The sequence below is a fragment of the Cervus canadensis genome, chromosome 6 (assembly GCF_019320065.1).
Source record: "Cervus canadensis isolate Bull #8, Minnesota chromosome 6, ASM1932006v1, whole genome shotgun sequence".
Taxonomy (NCBI): Eukaryota; Metazoa; Chordata; class Mammalia; order Artiodactyla; family Cervidae; genus Cervus; species Cervus canadensis.
In genome coordinates, this window is record NC_057391.1 from 23,224,632 (window position 1) to 23,250,128 (window position 25,497).

General features: G+C 40.3%; 1 protein-coding gene across 8 annotated transcripts in view; it reads right to left on the reverse strand.

The window, feature by feature from the left end:
* RPGRIP1 (RPGR interacting protein 1) overlaps window positions 1–25,497 on the reverse strand; it is a 46,233-nt gene that overhangs the window by 13,248 nt on the left and 7,488 nt on the right. For 4 of the 8 annotated variants that reach the window (XM_043471258.1, XM_043471263.1, XM_043471260.1 and 1 more), the window contains 12 exons: window positions 24,409–24,482; window positions 22,500–22,642; window positions 21,174–21,334; window positions 20,565–20,708; window positions 19,990–20,107; window positions 17,508–17,960; window positions 17,197–17,348; window positions 16,412–16,754; window positions 15,002–15,183; window positions 14,271–14,474; window positions 13,606–13,744; window positions 1,430–1,527 (listed from right to left, as the gene is read on the reverse strand). In XM_043471258.1, the coding sequence (XP_043327193.1) occupies window positions 1,430–1,527; window positions 13,606–13,744; window positions 14,271–14,474; window positions 15,002–15,183; window positions 16,412–16,754; window positions 17,197–17,348; window positions 17,508–17,960; window positions 19,990–20,107; window positions 20,565–20,708; window positions 21,174–21,334; window positions 22,500–22,642; window positions 24,409–24,482 (2,211 nt within the window). Of the gene's footprint in view, window positions 1–1,429; window positions 1,528–13,605; window positions 13,745–14,270; window positions 14,475–15,001; window positions 15,184–16,411; window positions 16,755–17,196; window positions 17,349–17,507; window positions 17,961–19,956; window positions 20,108–20,564; window positions 20,709–21,173; window positions 21,335–22,499; window positions 22,892–24,408; window positions 24,483–25,497 lie in introns of those variants that run through there. The other 4 variants (XM_043471259.1, XM_043471264.1, XM_043471265.1 and 1 more) reach the window with 4 other exon arrangements.

Here is a 25,497-nt window from a genome sequence, read left to right on the forward strand (position 1 = left end):
CAGCTTCTCATTGCAGTGGTTCCTCTTGTTGAGGAGCACAGGCTGTAGGTACATGGACTTCAATAGTTGTGGTACACGGGCTTAGTTGCTCTGCAGCATGTGGAATCTTCCCAGACCAGGGATCGAACGCGTCTCCCCTGCCCTGGCAGGTGGGTTCCTAACCACAGGACCACCAGGGAAGTCCTAGGGTAATATTTTTAATGTCATCTGTCTGACTTGTGGTTCCAAATTTGCTGATCAGCTGACGGCTTTTTGGGTTGATCTGAGAGGTACACAGTTTAGAAAACTTGACTCAAGTTCCACCTCTTTCATTAACTACCATTACAATCCTGGACACATCACCTGGTCTTCTTCACCTTATGATGGCTAAGGTGTTATGGTCTAGTTCTAATTCTGTGGCTCTGATCTGTCTTACAAACATTTCTCAAGATATTAGTTACATAGTGTCTAAAAAAGATATGACAGATAAAAGTTCAGAAAATAAACTTAACTATTTGCCATATTAACGGCCTGAGTCTACTGCACTTGAATTGTTTCTCCCCACTCCAGTATCCTTCATTTTTCTATAAAACCTCAGTACAATTTCTGACTTTCAAGGAAGAGTTTTCTGATCTCTACAAAAGCAACAGTAATTTTCCTGTTTGGAATTCTCACAAACCTTAGAGTTGTATCACATAATCTATCCACTTGATTCTAGATAGCCCTATGCTTTCCTTTATTGTTTCTAATAAGGTTCATAATTCTCAACTAGATTTTAATCTTTCATTCAGTCACTCATTCAACAAATACTTATTGACTGCCTACAAATGTACAAGGGAGCATTCTAGCAGCTAGAGTGACTGTCTTCTATCTCATCTATAACTTCACAATATTCCAATAAAATGACTGTGAATATACCTGTGAATATTTATTCATGTGTGTGTGTGTGTGTGCAGCCTCAATTAGTTACAAAAGACATTTGAGGCCAAAATGCTTAAAATATAATTGTAATTACAGGTTTTAAAAGTTGAATAAAAACCTTCAAAAACTGAATGATCTCTCTGAACCCTCCCAGAAAGAATCCTTTCCTTTCTTCCAGCCTCTACCTCCCAAAGTAAACCTGCTCTCTTAAATTAGATTTAAAGAAAGGGGTGTCACAGGCTGGGTAAATCACAATTGACAATGAAGGAAGTAGGTAAGGGATCCAAAGAAGAGAGACAAGTGTTGAAGTCAGTCCTCATTTATATTAGTGCCAAATCAAGAAAAAGATCCTTTCATCTACCTGTATCAACAGACTTCCATTCAATCACAGTGTAAATTTAACTAAATAACTTGAATTTCCCATCTGGTTCATTACAGCGGGATTTGAACTTCGCACACATGGCCATTAAGCACACTGTCATTACTTACAAACTTGGCTCATGCACAGTGGTTACCCCAGTGTACTTACCGCCTTAGGACATTTCTGAGATACAGGTGTTACTATCTCATCGCTGTCTGTAGTTTGTGCTTCACTGACTTCAGAAGCTTGTTCACAGAATTCTTTATCTGTCAGAGAAGAGACTAGAGTTACAGAGCTGTTTTGGAGCATGCTGTCTAGCCCAGAAAAGACTTAGTACCTACATCTTCAATTTACAGTCTAGGTACTAATTCTGAGTACCTAGATTTTGGCTGTAGTTACTAAGAATCAAACCCTTTTTTTAAAAGTTTCACTTCTTCAGAAAATTACCAAACACACAAGGTTCACTTCTGAAAAACAGAAAAGGAAGGAAGGTAGATAGTAGGTAGAGAGAAAATTTGTCCTTTCAGGGACTGGAGAAAATTACTAAGCAAGGAAAAACAGTATAATCAAGATGCAGCAGATTGTATTTTACAAAGACTGGCATCAAACAGTATCTCTCATCCCACATGCTCTTTCTTACAATGTGATCTTGATACTCCTAAAACTTTTTTTAAGGTAGGTATTTTTATCTACTTATTTTAAATTTTCATTTTATATTAGATTATAGTTGACTTATAATGCTGTGTTAGTTTTAGGTATACAGCCAAATGATTTAGTTGTACATATACATATATTTATTCTTTTTCAGATTCTTTTCCCATATAGGTTATTACAGAGTATTGAGTAGAGTTCCCTGTGCTATACAATAGGTCCTTGTTGATTATCTATTTTATGTACAGTAGTGTATACATGTTAATCCCAAACTTCTAATTTATCCCTCCCCTCCACCTTTCCCCTTTGGTAACCACAGATCTGTTTTCTAGGTCTGTGACTCTGTTTCTGTTTTGTAAATAATAACTTAAATAACTTCATTTGTATAATTTTTTAGATTCCACATATAAGTGATATCATAGTCTATGTCTTCCTCTGTTTGAATTACTTCACTTAGTAGGATAATCTCTAAGTCTATCCATGTTGTTGCTAATGCCATTATTTCATTCTTTTTATGGCTGAGTAATTACCTCATCTTTTATGTATCTATCATTGGATATTTAGATTGCTTCCATGTCTTGGCTACTGTAAATACTGCTTCAACGGACATTGGGGTGCACATTTCTTTTCCAAGTAGGATTTTTCCAGATATGTGCCTAGGCGTGGGATTGCAGGATCAAATGGTAGCTCTATTTTAGTTTTTTGAGGAACCTCCATACTGTTTTCCATAATGGTTATATCAATTTACATTCCCATCAATACTGTAAGAGTATTTCCACACACACTCTAGCATTTATTATTTGTAGACTTTTTAATGATGGTCATTCTGACCTGTGTGAAGTGGTACCTCATTGTAGTTTTGGTTTGCATTTCTCTGATAATTAGTGATGTTGAGCATCTTTCCATGTGCCTATTGGCCATCTGTATGTCTTCTTTGGGGCAATGTCTATTTATGTCTTCTGCCCATTTTCTGATTGGGTGTTTTTTTTTTCTTATTGTTGAGTTGTGGGAGCTGTTTGTATCTTTGGAAATTAAGCCCTTGTCAGTCACATTGTTTGCAAATATTTTCTCCCATTCTCTAGTTTTCTTTTCATTTTGTTTATGGTTTCCTTTGCTCTGCACAAACTTGTAAAGCTTGATTAGGTCCCATTTGTTTATTTTTGTTTTTGATTCTACTGCTTTGGGAGACTGACCTAAGAAAACAATGGTCAGTTTTCTGACCAACATTGTAGAGGAGGTTTTAATTATTGCAATAAGAAAAAAATGATTGCAATAAGTCAAGAAGAAGAAAAGTTGTACAGATGGGAAAGGAAGAAGAAGTAGTGTTACCTTTATTTGCAATCAACAGGATCCTCTATTTAGAAAATCATAAGAAACCAATAAAATTGGACCAATGGTCCAATCAGGTCAGAGCATGTTTTGCCTATGATCTGCAATGTGGGAAACCTGGGTTTGATCCCTGGGTTGGGACGATCCCCTGGAGGAGGGCATGGCAACCCACTCCAGTATTCTCGCCTGGAGAATCCCCATGGACAGAGGAGCCTGGCGGGCTGCAGTCCATGGGGTCGCAGAGTTGGATACGACTGAGCGACTAAGCACAGAAGTTTTGCAGTGTCTTGTCTAAGTTCTCTCTTTTTTTCTGTATGTGGATAAGATTGCCCCAGAGCCATTTATTGGAAAGATTAGACTTCCCTACTGAATGACTTTGAAATCTTTGTGGAAAATCAATTGACAATAAATGTAAGGATCTATTTCTGGATTAGCAATTCTGTTCCACTGATATATAAATCTATCTTTGTGCTAACACTGACAGTGTAACACTGTCTGAATTGCTGCAGCTTCATAGTAAGCTTTGAAATCAAATAGTACAAAAATTTCAATTTTTTTCTTTTACTAAATTGTTTTGGGTAGATTCTTTGCTTTTCTATATAAAATTTGGGTAGAACTGCATCATTTTTACAATTTTGCGTGGTCCAATCCAAAAACATGGTACATTTCCTCATTTATTTGAATCTTCCTTAACTTCTCTTAAAAACTTTTGTATATTTCAGTATATAGGACTTACTTTTCTTTCATTAAACTTATTCCTAAACCTCTTTAAAGTTTAGATGATAGTGTGAATGTAACTGTTTTCTTCATTTAAGATTGTTCATTTATAAAATATGGAAATACAATTAATTTTGAAATATTGATTTATATACTGCAACCTTGTTCACGTGCTCTTAGTTTCAGTTGTTTAAAAATTTTTATTGGTTTCTTATGATTTTCTAAATAGAGGATCATGTTGATTGCAAAGAAAGGTAACACTACTTCTTCCTTTCCCATCTGTACGACTTCTCTTCTTCTTGCCTTATTGCAATGATTTTTTTCTTATTGCAATAATTAAAACATCCACTACAATGTTAAACAGGAGTGCTGGATTGTCTGTACTTGTCTGAAACTGAGACGAGGAAGAGGAAAGACCGAGCCCTGGCTTGCCAAACTACCACATTGCTGTTCTTGTGTTTCCTTTGTAACCAGTTCATGCAGGTGCCTGGCAACACCTCCATGCTCTAATGAAGGCTCTGTTTCTCCTAGTGCTGAGGTCATGTGGATGCAGACATGTATGTTTGAAGGAGAAGCCCTCAGGAGGTTTTGGTCAAAAGAGTCTGATCTTTGTCCTTTCCTGGATGGGGATACCCTGCAGAGGGGCACAGACCGTGAGGGCTGCTACTTCTTCATCCACCTCAGTAGCTGGCAGTTTCCTGTCATTGTTTCCAACATTATGGAGAGTGAGGAGGAGGAAGACGGGCAGACTCAGGAAGGACACTGAGGATGTGCAGAAGCTACTTTTCAAGGAAAAAAGACTAAAGAACTCCCGACTGACCCAAGCAGCATACTTACTCAGTCTGTCTAATTAAAACAGAGCCAGGAGGCCAGAGACAATTTTTGACTGCCAAGTGTCACTTGGAGGTCAAATGGGACTTACTGAAATCAAAGCATAGTCTGAAAAGAGTAAAGTCTCTTCCTCAATGACGGACACAATGCTGGTTTTGCACCATCTTTACAAATCTCAGGAAGAGCAACCGGTGAAGCATGCGATGGTCTATGATAAGGAGATGTCCCAATATGTGAAAAATAAAAAAGATATCATGAACTTAAATTGTTCTGCCTCAAGCACTGTCAAACCTTTCAGAAAGGTTTGCTACAGTTACAAAAGGGAATATTTCTGGAGAATGAAAATGTATCAAAACCAGATATTGAGAGTCCAAGAATGATCAATAATTGCTTCCTGTCTGGATGGATCTTTGTTCCATGTTTGGCTCAAACAAGAATCTAGTATTTCTGGACATCAGAGATTTCTTAGTACTTCATTGGTGAGGATTCTTTATGAGAAATTAGGCTCTTTTACCAGTCATGTGCAGAAAGTGATTCTCAAAGTTATTTCCTCAGCTGATGCCTATTGAAACTTCTGCCTCACTTTTGGTGGCTATAAGTGGCAACGCATAAGAAGGCAACACATCTGGCCTTCAAAGGAAATGACCAAAATGATGTGCTTTCCCCATTGTGTGAGGCCTTGAGACACCCAAAATGCAATCTGTACTGTCTCATGCTGGTATCTTGTTCTGTCAACATTCATCAATGAGTTCATCTTTCCTCCTCCCCTTGAAACCAAGCACTCACTGGCATTCCTGAACCTCACAGAAAATGAGCTTCTGGGTGAAAGTGTCAAGTTGCTGTATGTAACTGAGACACCTAAAGTGCTTCCTCCAGAGGCTGACATTGGAAAATTGTTACCTTAAAAAAACCTGTTGCAAGGATCTCCCTTCTGCTTTGATCCTCAGTCAGAGGCCGACACATTGCTCTTGGTGAGAAAGTCCTCACAGGTGACAGCATGAGCCTTCTGTGTGTGAGGGCTCGAGTTACCCCCAGCGTAAACCCTAGATCCTGGGGCTACAGTGCTGCAATATAACCAGGGATGTTTGCAATCGTTTCTCAAAGCTTCTCTAATAAAAATCAAGCCTAAAACACTTGAATCTGGGGCTGAATTACATAGGAATTACTGTACTCAAGTTTTTGTGTGAATTTTTGAAAAAAACCACTGTGGGAGATCAACCAAGATAGTAAAACAGAAAGACCCTGAGCTCCTCTCCTCTCACAAACACACCAAAATCACAACTTTTGGCAGAACAACTATCAGGGAAAAAACCAGAACCTTCTAGAAAGAAATCTCAATTAAAGCTAAAAAGAAGGAACCACAACGAGATGGGTAGGGGGTGGTCTTGTGATACAGTCAAGTCCCATACCCTCTGGTGGGTGACCTCCAAACTAGGGAATAATTACAGCTGCAGAGGTTCTCCCAGAGGAGACGGAGATCTGAGCCACACATTGGTTCCTCAGCCTGGGGGACCTGCACTGGAAAGATGCACCCCCAGAGCAGCTGACTTTGAAGGCCAGACAAGTTTGCTTTCAGGAATCCCAGGGGGCTGGGAAATAGAGACTTCATTTTAAAGTGTGCACACAAAATCTCATATGCTGGAGGATTCATGGAGGAAGCAATAAACTGAGAGGAGCTTGACAGGAATCCTACCTGCTGATCTTGAAGAATCTCCTAGAGAGACAGTAGGCAAGTGCAGCTCACCCTGGGGACATGGACATCGACAGCAGCCATTTTGGGCAGCTCCTTCTACCACCTAGACACTGCTGCTGGCAAGCACTACTGTGGAATCCTTCCCCTACTTAGTAGCCTCAGGACCCAGCCCTACGCTGGCCCAGTGGCCTGTAGGTGCCAGTGCTGGGATGCCTCAGGCCAAGCAACTAACTGGGTGGGGAGACAGCCCCACCCATTAGCAGACAGGCTCAAGACTCCATGAGCCCACAGTCAACTCTGGACATGGCCCACCCCTCCCGAGAGCCTGCTCTAGCCTCGGGACCAGCCTTACCCACCAGGGGGCAGACATCACACACAAGCAAACCAGAGTCACCCAGTAGGCCCAACCCGGACCTAGGACTGACTGGGCCCCGGCCATGCCCACTAGCAGGTCAACACGAGCTTTGGGACACCCAGGACCCTACACACAACTGTGTCAGAAACTGGCCCACTCCACTAGTGATCTAACACCAGCTCTGGGACACCCAAGCCCTGCAACAAGACTCCAGGACCTGGCTCTGCCTGCCCATAGGCCGGCACTAACCCCAGAGCCTGACTTCACCCACCAGTGAGTAAGCTATAGTCCTGGAGTCTTATGGACCCTGATTATGCCCAGCAGTACCGCTAAAGACCTCTGGGTTCCACAATCAGCCGCCCTGGGACTCGGTCTTGCCAACTGGTGCCAGTAGCCTCCACAAAACGCAGGGCCGGGCAAGCAGGTGGACCAGGAGCCAAACAAGCTCACCAGACTGCCCACATGGTCAGCCCACCACAACAGAAGGACTCATGCAGCCCTCATAGGGGGAACCCCTAGAGCATGTAACTTGAGTGACAAGAGGGGAGTGTGCTGCTGGGATGCATACAATGTCTACTGCAAAAGGCCATTTCTCCAAGGTCGGGAAATAGGGAATAGCCAACCTACAAGACAGAGCAACATGGGCAAAATGAGGCAACAGCGGAACATGTTTCAGACACAGGAACAAGATAAAACCAGGAGATGTAGTTAGTGAAGTGGACATCAGCAATCTACATGAAAAGAAATTCTAGGTAGTGCTTGTAAAGATGATCAAAGAACTTGGGAGAAGGATGAATGTAGACTGAGAATTTATCTAAAGAACCAGCCCTCAGAGATGAAGACTACAATGACTGAAATGAAAAATATACTAGAAGGATAAACAGTAGACTAAATGATATCTAGGAATGGATCAGTGAGCTACAGTAGTGGAAATCACCAATACTGAACAGAAACAAGAAAAAACATTGAAAAGAAATAGAACATTTATAGAGACCTCTGGGACAACGCCAAGCACACTAATATTTGCCTTATAGGAGTCCCAGAAGAAGAGTGGGCGACCTCAGTTCGATCCCTGGGTTGGGAAGATCCCCTGGAGAAGGGAAAGGCTACCCACTCCAGTATTCTGGCCTGGAGAATTCCATGGACTGTATAGGGTTAGGGACTTTCACTTTCACTTTCAGAAGAAGAGCCTGACAAAGGGGCAGAGAACATATCTGAAATAACAATAGCTGAAAATTTCCCTAGCTTGGGAAAGCAAATAGGCACCCAACATCAGGAAACATAAAGAGTTCTACATAGGATGAACCCAAAGAGAAACACACCAAGATTGACAGTAATTAAAATGAGAAAAATTTTAAGATAAAGAGAGAATATAAAAACAGCAAGGGAAAAGCAACAAATAACATACCAAGGAAGTTCCATAAGGCTATCAGCTGACTTTTCAACAGAAACTCTGCAGGCCAGAAGAGAGTGACATGATATATTTAAAGTGACAAACGAGAAAAACATATAACCAAGAATGTTTTATCCAGCAAGGCTCTCACTCAGATTTGATGGAAATATCAAAAGCTTCATAGATAAGCAAAAGCTAAAAGAGTTCAGTGCCACCAAACCAGCTTTACAAGAAAGATTAAAGAAATTTCGCTAAGGGAAAAAGAAAAGACCACAACTAGAAACGTGAAAATTATCCATCAGTAAAGGAAAACATACACAGTAAAGTTAGGAAATCATCCATACACAAAACTAGTAGGAAGGTTAAAAGACAGAAGTAGTAAAATCATATATACCCACAATTGGGAAAGGAATACGTCAAGACTGATATTGTCACCCTGCTTATTTAACTTATATTCAGAGTACATAATGCGCAATGCCAGGCTGCGTGAATCACAAGCTGGAATTAAAACTGCCACAAGAAATATCAACAACCTCAGATATACAGATGACACCACCCTAATGGCAGAAAGTGAAGAGGAACTAAAGACTCTCCTGATGAAGGTAAAAGAGGAGAGCGAAAAAGCTGGTTTTAAAACTCAACATTCAAAAAATGAAGATCATGACATCTGGCCCTATCACTTCATGGCAAATAGATGGCAATAGAAACAATGGCAGATTTTATTTTTTTGGCCTCCAAAATCATTGCAGATGGTGACTGCAGCCATGAAATTAAAAGACACTTGCTCCTTGGAAGAAAACCTATGACAAACCTAGACAGCATATTAAAAAGCAGAGACATCACTTTGCCAACAAAGGTCTGTCTAATCAAAGCTATAATTTTCCCAGTAGTCATGTATGGATGTGAGAGTTGGGCCATAAAGAAGGCTGAGCACCGAAAAATTGGTACTTTCTAACTCTGGTGCTGGAGAAGACTCCTCAGAGCCCCAGCAAGGAGATCAAATGAGCCAAACCTAAAGGAAATCAAGATTCGTTGGAAAAGACCCCGATGCTGGGAAAGATTGAGGGCAGAAGGATAAGAGAGTGAACAAGGATGAGATGGTTGAATGGCATCACCAACTCAATGGACATGAGTTTGAGCAAACTCCAGGAGATAGTGAAGGACAGAGAAGCCTGGTGTGCTGCAGTCCATGGGGCTGTCAGATACAACTTAGCAACTGAACAACGAAGCAGTTAAGGGATATATAAAACAATTTGATGTAAAATGTGGTATCTAAAACAGTAATTGTAAGAGGAGAACAAATACATTTGAAATTAAGAGATGAGCAACTTAAAACAATAACACACACACACACACACACACATATTGCTATACAAAAACCTCACTGTAACCACAAATCAAAAATCTATAATAGATAGAAGCACAAGAAAGAAAAAGAAATCCAAACATAACACTAAATATATTAATTCAATCACAGAAGAAGAGAACAAAAAAAAAGAAAAAAAAAGGCTATAAAACAACCCCCAAATAATGAACAAAATAGCAATAACTACAAATCAATTACTTAAAAAGTAAATAGATTAAAGGCTCCAACCAAAAGACTGAATGTATACAAAAATAAGACCCATATATATGCTGCCTACAAGAGACCCACTTCAGATCTAGAGACACACATACAGATTGGAATGGAATGTCTTTTCATTCCAATGTCTTTCCATCCAATGTCTTTCCATCAGAATGGAAGAAGGTATTCCATGGAAATGGAAATCAAATGAAAGCTGGAGTTGGGACTTCCCTGGTGGTCCAGTGGTTAAGACTCTGTGCTCCCAATGCAGAGGCCTGACTTCCATCTAGTCAGGGACCTAAATCCTACATGTTGAAACTAAGAGTTCACATGCTGCAACTAAAGATCCTGCATGCTACAACTGAGATCCACTGCAGCCAAATAAATAAATAGTAAAACAAACAAAAAAAAGAAAGCTGGAGTAGCAATACTCACATCAGACAAAATAAATTTTAAAATAAGGACTGTTACAAGAGACAAAGATTAACTACATAATGATTAAGTGATCAATCCAAGAAGATATAACAACTGTAATGATATGTGGCTCAGATGGTAAAGTGTCTGCCTGCAATGTGGTAGACCTGGGTTCAATCCCTGGGTCAGGAAGATCCCCTGGAGAAGGAAATGGCAACCCACTCTAGTACTCTTGCCTGGAAAATCCCATGGACAGAGGAGCCTGGTAGGCTACAGTCCATGGGGTCGCAAAGAGTTGGACACGACTGAGAGACCTCACTTTCCTTTCACTTTATGCACCTAAATACAAATAGGAGCACCTAAATATAAAGGCAAATATTATGAGAAATATAAGAAGCGGGACTATGGTTGTCACTCTTGATGTCATTGTCCTTCTTACTAACAGTGCACCCATGACTGTTTTTCTTTTAAATGGATACTTTTGGTATTTTCTCTTTGATTTTATTTTCCACAATCTTACTCTGTCTAGATTTTGATTTTTACTTATCCTGCTTGAGTTTCATTTCATTGAATATACCTTTTATGAATTCTGGAAAACTCCAAGTCATCACCACTATATTGCCTTTGTTCCCCCTTCTTTCTCTTTTCCATTTAAGTACAGCTTGCATGCGTGCATGCTCAGTCACTTCAGTCATGCCTGTCTCTCTGTAACCCTATGGATTGTAGCCTGCCAGGCTCTTCTTTCAGGGATTTGCCAGGCGAGAATACTGGAGTGGGTTGCCGTGCCCTCCTCCAGGGGATCTTCCCCACCCAGGGATTTAATCCACGTCTCCTTCTTTATAGGTGACTTCTTTACCACTAAGCCCCCAGGGAAGACCCAAGTACAGCTTAGACCTCATTTTCTCTCTCTTCTCCTCTGTAGTATTTTCCATCTTGTCATCTCTCATTTTATTCTGGATATTTTCACCAATTCTCATTTTATTTATTTATTTTTTTTCAATTCTCATTTTAGTTCTGTCTAATCTGCTTTCAACCCATCTCTTTTCCTCATAAATTTCTGTATTTAGCAGTTCTATCATTTCTATTGATTCATTTTCAAATTTGCAATATATTTTGCAAACATCTTGTAATTTGATTCAGGCAAAAAAATCCACATAAATGAATGCCAAAATTATTAGGTGAAATCTGATGAATATTAATATGGACTCAAAATACCTTCTCATGGATTACTTAGTAACTACCAAGGAGGAAATGATAACTTCATGATGAGAACACGTGGCAAAATGCTTCCTTAGCCAAGTGATCAAAGTTAACATCACCAATAATGGCACAAACTGACATCACGGACCTTCTAATGTGATGCAGGGAAAAAGATAGAATATCACTTCTGTGGTATTCCTGTAAAAAAAAATTCATAACCTGAATCTAATAAAGGAACTTCAGACAAATCCAAATTAAGGCATATTCCACAGAACAGCTCACCTATACACTTAAAAAATGTCAGTATCATGAAAGACAAAGGAAAGAGGTTGTTTCAGATTAAGGGAGACTAAGGGGACATCACTGAATGCAATGTAAGATCCCAGATTAAAGGGGGGCAGTGGGGGGCAGCCTGCTATAATGAATATTATTGAGACAACTGACAAATGGACTGGATATTGGGTAATAACACACCCATGTCAAGCTTGTAAACTTGATCACTGTACTGTGGTTATATAATATCCTGCTGAAATATATAGCAGTAAAGAGACATGATGTTTGCAAATTATTCTAAACTGCTCCAAGAAAAAATTGATAAAGCAAAATGTGAAGAAGGGTTAAAAGTTGGTGACTTTGCACAAAGAGATTTATGTGAATTTTTTTGTCTTATTCATGGAGCTCTTATATTAGTTTGAAATTATTTTAAAACTGTTAAAGTTTAAAATATCAATTTTCACAGTCCTAGTTCCTTACTAAAATTTTAAAGTTCAGCATTCATCTTCATGAAGGTAGTAAGCACAGTTGTTATGAAGGTTGTATCTGATAACTCCAGTGTTTGGTGGCCTTCAGGTCAGCTCTTGCCTCTCTAGCCTGAAAGTACCCAAAGCACAGTCCTGCCTCTCAGAGGATAAAAGACTCAGAAAGTGCTGCCATCAGGGTGCAAGACCAGAGTGGGGAATTCTGCTCTGAGGAGACACTTGCCTATGCTGCACAGAAACGAGATTCAGACTATATCCTGTTTCTCCACCCCAAAAGTCCACCAAAAGTTCCGTCTCTCCACTGCTTCCTCCAGACCAGCAATGTCTCAGGGCTGGAGTATGAATTCCAGTTCACCTCTCTGAGCTACAATCATCTCCCTGATCAAGGCTAAGTGTTTCCTTCTTCCCTAACTATTGGCCCTTTAATGCTTTTAAGAAACATTGAATTTTTAAAAAAATATATTAACTTCAACTTTTCAAGTTTTTAAAAAATTTATTTATATGTATTATTTTTGGTGATTGCTGGATCTTCGTTGCTGCATGTGGGCTTTCTCTAGCTGTGGTGAGTGGGGGCTGTTCTCTAGATGTGAGAGCATGGGCTTCTCAGTGCGGTGGCTTGTCTTGTTGCAGAGCAAGGGCTCGAGGGTACTCGGGCTTCAGCAGTTGTGCTACATGGGCTTAGTTGCCCCATAGCATGTGGAATCTTCCTGAAACAGGGATCGAACCCATGTCCCATGCACTGGCAGGCAGATTCCTAATCACTGGGCCAACAGGGAAGTCCAAAAAAATATATTAACTTTGACTTTTCAGGTGTCATCAATGGGAAAGTTGGTCTGAATTACCTAGTTTGCATAATTATAACCTGAAATCATAACCTTCTTTTCTGTGTAACCTAAAAGCCTTGCTTTATTTTAAAAGAAATTTGGATTTAAATCACAAATGAACCGATCACCCTTCTCCTATTTCTTTGTAACCATAATTTACAAAACTCGAGTGAGTTAACGTTTTATACTTGCTAGTTAGCTAAACTGGCTTGCTGTTGTTGTTTAGTCTCTAAGTTATGTCCAACTCTTTTGTGACCCCATGGACTGTAGTCCATGGGATTTCCCAGGCAAGCAAACTGGAGCGGGTTACCATTTCCTTCTCCAGGGAGTGTACCCGCGTTTCCTACTTGGCAGGTGGATTCTTTGTCACTGAGCCAACTGGGAAGCCAGTTAAACTGGCTAGCTAGCTTTAAATACATAGACAGCTACTTTCTTTGAGAGTGACAGCTTGGTTGGCCTAACCAGCACACTTGTAACATAAAACTGAGCCTAGGGTCTCCAAAGCAATTGATCCTGAAAAGTTTAGCAATGAAGATGAAAGAAGAAAGTAAATAACCAGCTTTATAAAATAATCCATAGATTACAAAGGAAAATCATATTTTAAAAAGACAATACCATTCACAGGATGTGGGGTTTCCTTTAGTATCTGTGCTGAATCGGATGATGTCATTTCCTCTTCCTTTTGCTGATTTTTTAAAACATGATCTGTGGAGATCTTAAGCCCTGAGAATTTCCATTCAATGTACTTCACCTGCTTCAGATACAATTACAGTTGTAAATAAGTATACTGTATAATTATAATAATCTAATGTTTAATATTGCATAATTATAATACAATATAAATAAGTGTATATAATCAGTCATATAATATATATTTAGAACCTCATATATGTACGTGTATATATATATTTCAGACCACATAGTGACTTTAATTCAGTTTCCTATGAAGAAGAGGTAGAATCAAACACATAGGTGTTTAATAAATAGTTGTTTTTTAATTTATTTTGGTTACAGTTGAAGTGACCTAGTTAGGACTGTGGTATTATATCTCTAAGCATAAATTACAGAGTGTATAACCTGTTAAATTAAATTACACTGAAAAGAACTGAACACTCCAGAGGTTTATTAAACTACTTATGTTTGTGGAAATACATGCTCACCACAAAAAGCCGTGATTATCACTTATCTTGTGTGCCTGCTTCTGCTTCTACCTCTGAGAATAATATATTTGGGGACCCTACGACCCATACTTTCGATCTTCAGGGTTTCTAAGGCCTTACCTGTAGTGTATTTCCATTTAAGAGGTTATGACTAAGATACTCCATTCTGTTTTTTCCTTGGATGCCTGTTTTTCTGCCATGTTTTCTTCTTGAGTAGCCTGCGACCTGGTGTTCCCTTTCCTTCCTTTCTCCCATCTGAGGAGGTTTTCTTTTAGCTTCATACTGGCCAGCTTCAGTGGGAATATCAATAGATACCATCTGGTCCTAAATAGAAGGATCAGAGACAGATGTACAAGATGAGTTTAACAGCCATGATAATCAAGAAAGAGATTTGTGAGCCAGTATTAGACTTCACTTATCTCTTGCCATGGAGCGGAGATATGCCATCTCTTCCCTCCCTACAGTAGAACCCAGGATTTTGTTCCATCCATAGCCTTATGGCATTATGAATGCTGCAGATTAAATCTGCAGAACATGACATTTAAGGGCTTCTCAGGTGGTGCTAGTGGTAAAGAACCCGCCTGCCAATGCAGGAGCCATAAGAACCGCCGGTTCAATCCCTGGGTCAGTAAGATCCCCTGGAGGAGGGCACAGCAACCCACTTCAGTATGCTTGCCTGGAGAATCCCATGGTCAGAGGAGCCTGGAGGGCTACAGTCCAAGAGTCAGATACAACTGAAGCGACTTTGCACACACGCATGGCATTCACAGAAGGAATTTCTTTTACCCCAGTTTTAATACTGTCTTCCTCAAATCAAATTTTACCCACTGGATTGGGGGGAGATCTGCTACCTGGGGAGGAAAGGAAGCCTCTTCCTCTTCTATTGATGTCTCTAAAGCATCCCTGGTCTTCTCCTCACTCTGAGCTTCTGGCTTTGGGAAGCTCTCTGGGGGTATGTAGCAAGACCCCCAATCCAGTTGCACCTGAACAGATCCATTGGGTTCCCCCACAGGGTTAGTGAGGTTAAAATTACCTGAGAGACACACAGACATTAATAAAATCTGATCACATGAAAGTAGGCACATGAGCGTTTATCATAACCTTACCTATGACTTTCCCAGTTTAAATTTCACATTTTGTTTGTAATTAACATCAATCAAATAACCATGATGACATTACACTCAGAAGCAACATAAAATATCAGTGAATATCCATAATCACTCAGAATATTTACTTCTGCTACTCAAAATATTTATTGGGGAAGATTGGTACCTCCAGGTTCAGGAAGGGATAGTCAAAGATGTATGGAGAGATATAGCTTGCTTGTCGTCAGTCACCCAGCCAGTAAACAAGAGCACATTCTACTATTACCAAACAGTTTCTACACCTTAGGCATACTAAGAAAACCATTATCGACACCCGTGGCCCCTATTTCTGAAATAACAAAAACCAAGAAGACTTAAGCAAAATGGTTTTTTTCTGAATGTCAGACTTCTGCTTTGTAACACTGATTAATTTAACAGATGGCTCACATTGCCTCTCTTTGGCAAAGGATGAGTTGTGAGCAGAAGAGTCAGCTTCTTTTCTTGTGCTTTTTAAGCACTCATGGTATTGGGAGAAGGGAGGCCTCACACACTTCAAGGAACAAAGCTTTATTAATATGGTCAATACTAGCTGTAACCATCCACACTTCCTAATGAGAGCACAGACTGCAATCAGAGAGTTGGTCCTTCTTGCACAACCTCCACAACCTTGGGTATGAATGTAGGATAAGGTAGCATGAAGTTCAGCTTCATACTGGGGCTGGGGGAGAATCCAAGAAATTTGTCATGGTGTAGCATGGAAAACTCATTTGGATTTAATATTTAGAAGAAGCAAGAGAATTACAGTGAAATGTTACAGACACAACTTAAAATCTGATATCTAGCCATGTGCCAAGAAATAATAGGCCTTAAGTAAAAACAAATACTGGAAAGCACTACAGAGATGGAAAATGTTGGTTCAGACACAGAGGTATGGACTGCAGAGTGGTGGGTCTACCCACTCGGGAATTTCCTTCTGTTGCTGAAGAGCAGCAGCAGAAGCCAGTGTTTCCATAGATTAGTGAGGCTCTAAGTCTTCTATTCTGCGGCTCTTCACAGTATTCTCAAATCCTTTCGGCGAGTTCTAAGAGAGACTATTCCAAGCAAGAAAACTAGAATTAGGACAGGGAGACAACACTGGGCAGAGAGCATAAAGATGTAATAATCTTGAACTCCCACCTTGAATGGATTTGTTTTGTGCAAGAGGAAGCAAGGGCACTTGGCCTCGGCCAAGGTACGAGCCAGGCTCTGGGTCTTCGTCATCAAAAACGTACACAGAGAGGGCCTCCCGCCTCAGATACTGATCCAGGTCAGAACTCACAAGCACTGGGAACCGAGCCAGGTCTCTGAAGTAGGGATTGTTACTGGCCGGAATGATGGGCGTGTCGTGGTCAGAAAAGGTAAAGAAGCGATACATGACGTAAGGACTGGGTTGGGCTCCCAGCGATCGGCTCTGGAGGCCACAGCATCGGATGATTTCCACCCGCAGCTCATTCTGATTCTTCCAGGTCCCCGATCTGGACTGAAAAGATGTTGGTTTTGGATTGAGGAAAAGGGCAGACTGAGAGACGCATTGCACGTGAAGCCTAGAACCCTTGATGAGGAAAAGCTATGACCTAAAGAACTGCCGAATTCTGATTGGGAAAACAGAGTTGCCTTTCACCTGCCTTCAAACTGGCTCTGGCAGATAACTCTCTTGGGGAGATGCTGGCGCTCAGGCCTCATTTTAAGAGAGTGGAACAGAGAAGCCATTTTGTTTACAGAAAGGAGATATAGCTAGCTCCAAGGGCATGATTTCATTTCAAACTCAAGCTTGACCAAGGGAAGGATCTAGACTAGTTGTGGTGTGACAGCTTTTGTCTTTCATTCACATTCAACAAGTACTTATCGAGTGTGGAAGACTGAGCTGTTCTCAAGAGCTGTTTGACTGAGTGTCCTCTGCATGGGTTCATTCTTTTTCTCACCTCATCCTTCTGGGCTTCCCAGGCTCCAAGCACATTGGCTGCCAAGTATGCCTGGGCTTTCTTTCGCTTATTGTATGCTTGTAGACTGGATCTTATGGGGAAGCGCAGCCTCATCCAGTACTCTAGCACCCCAAAGACTTCTCCACCAGTTCCTGGGTAGCAGAAAGTATGAGAGGCATAGAGGATACAGATAGTGTGGCAAGGATCAAGAATAAAGGGAGAAGAAAATGGGAAACCACCAGCAGATCAACTATACACTTTGCGAAATGCCACATTAATCCTGGGAACTGCGGGAGGTTAACAGCACTTACCAGTAAGTGTGGCGGAGCCGTGGACTCTCTCTACAGTTTCTAGAACCCTGTCAAAGCAAATCCATCCAACTGCAAGGGTGTGGTGCTCACTGGCTATTGCCTGGTGTAGCTCAAGCTGGGCTGAAGCCCCTTGAAGGTAGTGCAAGAAGAGGGAGTCTGTCTCCACCACATACTGGGAGGTGAAGTCATAGAGAGGCTGTGGCCCCACAACTAGTGGGGTACAGTGGGTTTCAAAGTCATAGAAGGAATAGGTGCAGAAAGTGGTAAGTTGAGTGTCTCCAGCCTGAGCCAGGGCAGCAGAGGTCAGAAAGGCCTGATGGATGTGCAGTTCAAAAAGGTTCTCACTCTGATGCCGTGGAGAAATGTCCACTTCATCCTCATCTTCGTGGGCTGGCAGTGGTTTCAGACATAATGGCAAGTGTCGGGTGCCATAAGCCACGTCTTTAAGCTGTTCTACAGGGGAAAGAAAACTGCCTATCCATTAAAGGGCAGGAAGTTTCTTCCTTAAGGCAAAGGAAGGTAGGACGAGAATAAAGACCACAGTGGAAGTCCAGGTTGTGACTATTTCAGGAAACCATGTGACTTTAAAGAAAAGCAACAGAATGACAACCTGGTGCTTTGGATTCTGATGGCCAAATAATCCGATGCCTATTTTAAGTAAATTTGAAAGTAAATGCTAACCTCAGGAGGTTACACTGCTAACACTGGAGGCACAATTTCATTCATAGATAACATTGTTTTGGCTTAGAGCAGGATCCTATGAATTGATAATTTCATTACAGAAGCACAAGAAACACAAAATGCAGATATTCCCAAAAGTTTGGGATATTGGCCCTGGAGAGAATAGCAAGTTACAGTCAGTGTCTATTACATTACACTGGGCTCCATTAAGATATGATTCCTCTTTTCCAGTCAGATCAATCACAAGACTCTTCATTCTGTTAAGAATTTGATTTCATTCTAAGGCCAAAAAATCCACTTAAAATCAAAGAGTAATAGAGTAAAAATCAGGGAGGGCACTTACTAGAAAGAGGTTTAAAATATTGGCAGTGGCATATAAAATAAAGATATGTAAGACAGTCCACTAAATCTGTGCGTTACCTCCCATATCCAACCAACCTGAGATGATATATAGTCTGCTTCAAATTGGAGTATCTGAGTTGTCACAGTGTGTTGATGACAAAGGTCCTATTTTAAGAGTTAAAGTAGTAGAAGAAAGATATTTTGGGTACATCAGAATGTCTTCCTCCCAAGAAGAAGTGGAATACAGGCACTGGTGAGCAGTTTCTTAATTTATAAGATTAATATAACTAAAGAAAACATTAAAAATTTGCATTACATGATACAAAGTTAATAATTCTAGCATATAAAGAGCTCCTAAAAATTAATAATACACTGTTAAGAGAAGGGTTAAGGGCAGGAACAGGCAAGTATCAAAAGAAGTAATACAAATAACTGGTAAATAAATGTAAAACTCTTCAGCCTTATCAGTAATGAAGGAACTATAAGTTAAAGCAAGTGAATCTTCAGAAGTAGGTAAGGGTATTACACTGCACTATCCTGGGAGAAAGGCCCTGAATCTGAAAGAAAGGAGAATTTCAGTCCAAAGGATTTCCTTTGTTACTTGGCAGGGACCTTTTAACAGACTTGCCCTGGTGTGCATAAATCATACTGAATGACCCACCTCCCTTTACTCTAGTTTCATGCTCACTCTGTGTCCTTATTGATTCTGCTTTCCCAGAAAAAAGTTGCCCTGAGCATATTCTCAAGGCAGCCGTGAAAGAGCCACTATCCTAGAATAACAAATTAACATTCTGGTATAAATCTCAGTCTTTAGTGCATTTGGTTAATATGAGTCGGGTATCTCACCACTGAGTGTAATAACAAAGCCAATTTTCTCACCATGTAAGGCTGGAGACCAGATCCTGGTTGCCAGTAAATTGAACTAAACATAGAAAGTATCACATTATAAAATCTGCCTAAGTGTCCAGCTACCTACACTGCTTTGTAGACATCCAAAAACTGCAACAAAGAATTTAGGAACTTTCAGAGAGAAATCATAGAAAAAGATGATGAGAGAGGAGTGATGAAGCTCTATTATCTCACAAACACTGTGATCTAGGCCTGACTTCAAGAAACAATCTTGAGAGAAGGCCCTCACTCACCTTAGGACCAACAGTGATACATTCTGATTTTCAGAGTAGATTCAGCAATTTCTGGGTCCTGTTGAAAATCTCCAGAGAAATCAGAGAAAATACTCTGATATGATGCAGGAAAAGAAGGTGCTGGCCATGTATTAAAATAACAAAGATGACAGGATAAAGAACAGGAGGGCTATGTCATATACCAAGACACAGAGGGGGCCCTCTCGACAGGTGCAGAGGGGAGGCAAAGGCATTTAGCCGTGTGACAGATCCTAAGATGAAGTGAACAAACTACTAAGACTTGCCGGATACTGGAAGGCCATGGCTTCTTAAAATACCTTCCAGCTGATTGATACGCTTGTTCTTGAGGTCTAGGAGTTGATTCAACCTCTCCAGTTTTTCTTCGTGATCTTTATTTTCATTATCGGCTTTTGTCATCATTGCTTCCAGTTCCTCCTGAAATGAAATAATGTCTGAACTTTACTAGCTCAGTGGCCCAGAACTGATGGGCCCAGATAAAAAGGTGGCACTTGTGGGTAAAGGAGACGCCACTACCTCCTAAGCAGGGCAGATTCATTCCCTAGAAAAAGACTTGGGTTCCTTACAGACCTCTCCAGGACCAGTTGTGCTGTTAGTGCCAAGGGGTAGTATTTTTCCTGGGACTGGCAAAATTTGAACCCAGAAGCTTCCCACTTGCCGTTTTCATTAGCTGGCCCCTTTGGCTTCTATTGCCAAGGTGCCATGGGCATGTGTGAGCCCTCAAGTTCAAAAGACAGCACATTTGTGTTTGCACAGGACAGCATATCACCTTGCACCAGCCCTGGAAACTCGGGTCTTGCTTCATTCCCAGTTTTGTGTGTGGTTCCTGTGTGCCCATTTATCCATCCCCTTCCTGCACCATCTTTCCTTGTACCTGATAACACACGTTGATTTTGCGCTGCAGAATAAGCATGTCTCTGGTCTTTTCTAGTTCCAATGTGGTCTCTGCATGCGATACTTGCAACTCACTTAACATCTGGGACAGTTTTTTTTCTTCCTGGCTTTTTGGTTCACAGGGCTACAGGGGAAAAAGCATTGGTAAAACAGAGTATAAATATGGTAGTATAGTAATAACTATTGTCTAAAGTAGCTGCTGGTTATCATAAAGTACCAGCAGCAGAATCTATTTCAAAATGTAGAAGAGAACCTGTGTTACTTCACAAGGCTCTCTGCCCTAGTTACTCATGTTCAACAGAAGTAGTGAGTAAGTTATACAACCTCCAATGGATGTTTGCTCTTCAGCAGATCATTGCAAGTCCTCATCTGGAAAAGATTCTAAAGCTTATGAGCTGTACAGTGTGGGAAAAGTCTGTGCAGTTCATGAGGCTGTCTCTACCCTCAACCTTCTCATACCCTTCCAAACAGTGTCCTCAGTCAGGACAAAATGTTATTCAGTGAGTTTTCTAGTCCCTTCATCTTTTCAGCGGATATTTGCCAGGGATCCCTCTGTAGAGAAGACTTGCTTGATTAAAGATGCTCTTACCTTTATCTGAGTGGTCTCTTGAAATAGAGCTGGGTGAGTGGCTGGTGCAGATTGCCTGTCAGGAGATTGGGAAAATGTGCTTATATTTTGGAGATCCTCTACTTCCTGTCTATGCTTCTGAAGCAAGTTGGTGAGCTCAAGCTCCAGATCTTTGTTTTGAGCTGAGGGAAAAAAATACAGAAAGCTGAAACTCTGTGTTACCAACAGCCACGCTAAAGTTGGCCCAAATGTGAAGTACACTTTCCCGCTAATGTTTAATTCATTTTATAAACTTGACCTTAGAGAAGTAATTTTCTCTGATTTCTACAAAGGGGTTCTAGCTTATTGACCCTGAGTTGACACTTGGACTGCAAAAACAAGAAAAAACATCAGCAGAGCTGTAGTATAGAAGGGAGCACTAACACCACCACAGCAAAAATCAGAGCCACTTGACTAGGTAGTCCAAAATTTTTGACAGTGTCTCCCCAGTCCTTCCCCAACTCGGTCTGACTTCTATGCTACTGGCTCCCTGTGACACCCACCTCCACACCCACTCTGGGCATTTGGACATTTCTATGTGTGTTTCAGGGAAGGATCACATTTAAAGTGATCATTTCATTATCAGGCATTAGAGAGGAGGTTAGATTAGATTACCCACAAGACCTCACTTGTACTTCATACATACTACAAGGCTTCTTAGCATGTGCTCCTAAGCTTTATTCTTTTATGGTTCCTGCCTCTGTTTTTCTTGATGTCATATTTCTTTTCCTCCACTCTGTCATGAGAATATACTAGAATATGATGAAATATAAATTTGATAAGACTAAATATCAAGGTCCAGGCCAGCAAAAAGAAAGGAGACAAAGGTCTCTTTGACAGTATTTAAAAATATTCAGTTAAAAAAAAAATTCAGAATAACTACTGTGATCCAAGAATTAAGACAGGGTAAATGCCAGTGGTAATGAAGAGCAATAATCTGCTTCTCAATTTCAGATATCAGATGATAAAGAAAGAGAACAAAATACTTTCCAACCATCCTAAAACGACTGATGAGAAGGCAGAAAAATTCATTTTCAACACTTTCAATAAATAGTTAAAAACATTACAAATTAAGAAGTGGCGTTCTCTCACATGGAAAGTCATCATGTAGGGAAAAGTATACGTGTGAGGTAGGTGTCATGCTTTCTTGATTGTGAATCTGATCTGACTGCCAATGTCCTTAGTCTAGTTATCCAGTACCCCGCCCCACACACAAATAAGATCAAGAGATGGGGTTGGAGAAACGCTGGCCCAAGCTCCTTTCTCCCCTATCAGATGTAGAGGATGCCTCATTTGAGAGAGACCTACCTTTCTCTTGTGAGAGCTGAAGTAAGATTTCTCTCTTCTCTTTCATCTCAACATCCAGTTGATCCTGCAACTGAGAGACTTTCTGCTGTAGCTGCTCTCCAAGCTCATGGCTCCACTGAGGCTGATTGCTGCTATCCAACATGCTGAAAATGGGCAGCAAGTAAGGAGGGAGAGGAGAGTTGTCAGATGGACACTCAAAGTTGGGTGATAGGACGTCTTTATTACACAGTTTCAGCATCTCCTGGGCCTAGTTCATCATTCATTTCCCCACATGTTTTTTTCTGCTCCTGCTTTCTCTGTAACTGTCGTTTACCAACTGCCTTGGAACTTTTGGGTCCTACTGAGTTGCTCAGTATCACTTTTGTTTAAGTCTCAAATAACCCCCTGGGCAAACAACCCAAGTCTTATCTATTTCCCAGGGAGCTTCTCCAGCATGAAGGCTTGCTTTAGGCAAGGAACTGTGTACCGAGTCATTCTCAGGCCTGCTAGATTAGAAATAAGGAACAGAATATTTCCTTTTTCCCTTACTCCTCTGTCTACCTTCACCAGTGGCTCGTTTAGACAATGCTCACCTTTGAATTAAGATTGTAAATTACTACTGTAGGGCAGGAACTAAACTCTCAGTGACTGCATCCTGAACACCACTACGTCTACATGACAGGGCAGACTCATCTTCAGTGTGAAACACACAGTTCCTGATTATTTATACAAGTGAAGTTGGCACTGGTAATCAAGCAATTATTTCTACTTATGTCTTTTTCCTATTTATCATTTTAATAAATGTGGTCTAAAAACAACTTGTTTAAGCTAGTACTGAGATTTCTTGGCACTTTCTGCCCATACATTACATGATGATCTGAGAAGATAATGTTATGAACAATGAAGGGAAGAGGCCAACAGTAATGTTTGTCATAGGGAGTCTTCAAAGTGGGTAAGGCTGACACTATCTTATTTCACTGAATTGAAGAGTGTCAGTTCTTCCCAGGATGCTCCCATGTAACCTCTCCAATCTACACCCTGCTGTCCTTAAGTTAGTCAGAAGGCATCTTTAATTTTTTAAAACTTACAGTATTTTTAATTTCAAAATACATGAATATATATTTGTTGTGAAAAATTAAAATGATACAGAGATATACAGAATAAAAGCCCTATTTCAGTCCTTTCATCTCATTAAAAGTTTGTGGATCCACACACATGACATAATTTAAGTCACAACATGTTATTTTGCAATTTGTATTTTCTTTTAACAGTATATCTTAGGCATATAGGTCTAATAACTTTATACTATTTCAGTGTGTGGTGCAACATGATGTATGTAGTCAGTCCCTATCAGAGGAAATTTTGATTGTTTCCATTTTTTTTTTTTTTACTTTTACAGATTAAAATAACAATGCAGGAATATTTAACATTCTTACTACAGAGGTATCTTTGCACATACACAAGAAGATTTCTTTAGTTTTTGTTTCCAAAAAATGGGTTATCTGGCACAAGAGAGATGTACCTTTAACGTTTTGATAGATAAGGTCAAATTCTCTTCCTAAAAGAGTCTGTCAGTTTATATTCTGTGTTGAGTACCAGTTTCCCTGTGTCCTTCCTTATCAAGACTAGGAATTATTCTTATTGTTTAAATTCAGGTTGCACTTTTCTATAACTGTCTTTTATAACAATGTTCTGAGATCTAAACTTGGTACTTACTTTTCTTTTTTTTTTTTTTAAATTTGTTTTTATTGAATTTGCTATGATATTGTCCTACTTTATGTTTTGGTTTCTTGGCCAAGAAGTGTGTGTGATCTTAGTTCCCCAATCAGGGATTGAACCCGTACCCCCTGCATTGGAAGGCAAAGTCTCAACCACTGGACCACCAGGGAATTCCCGGTACTTACTTTTCTTTTTTTTTTTTGGTACTTACTTTTCTAAGAGTTTGTCATAATTGTCATTCAGCAATTTTCGTTCTTTTTCCAAATCTTCAACTCTCTCCTGAAACTAAGAATGATAATAGAATGCTTGAGATAACATTTTAAAATCCATTGCCTTGCACAAGTTCTCCCTTTTCTGTTGCAGGGTGGGACTCGTGTGGGAGATTTTCAATGTTCATCTCCCTGTCTATGAAGATCCATTCAACTAGAAAGATCTGAAGCAATTTAAGGTGGGATAGAAATTGTTACTGGAATTAATGAGGATTCTCTGAATTAAGTTTTTTTTTTATTATTAATAAAAACACTTCTTTTGCATTTTATACAAAACCTGAGCCTGCATCATGACTTGACAGTTACCCAGGGGTTTACAAGACAGTATTATCCATCTCAACAGTGGTTCTGGGGATTAGAGATCCACATAAACACAGGCAGGAGGAAGCGGGGCACAGCAGGAGTGTATTTTTAATCCTTTCTTAAAGAGAAAAGGCGTAGAGCCTTCTGAGTCACTGGAAACCTGTGCATATGGGGCTTCGAAAACAAACACTGTACTGTGAGCTCTTGGGGAAGGGCAGGATAAGAACCCTGATAAATAAAGAGATATTTGCTTGTGGCAGGGAATGAGAAGGGAGGCTTACTATCGAATTAAATTTTCATGATGTCTGGGCTTCTACTGTTAGGGAAACAGCAGAACGTTATAACAGAGAAAAGACTTTGGAGAATAGCTCTTTAGTCGCGAAGTCGTGTTCGTCTCTTTCGTGACTCCACAGACTGTAGCCTGCCAGGTTCCTCTGTCCATAAGATTTCCCAGGCAGAAAAATAGGAGTGGGTTGCCATTTCCTTCTCCAGAGGATCTTTCCAACCCAGGGATCAAATCTGTGTCTCTTGCATTGGCAGGTGGACTCTTTACCACTAAGCCACCAGGGAAGCCAGATGTAAATATAAATGCCAGTTTTTTCTAGTTTTACACCATTACAATACCATAATCTTGAGCAAATTATTCAATCACCTGGAACCTCATTTTTCTCATTTGAAAAAAATAAAAATACCCATATTTTTGCTGAGATACATTTTTTAACATCTCT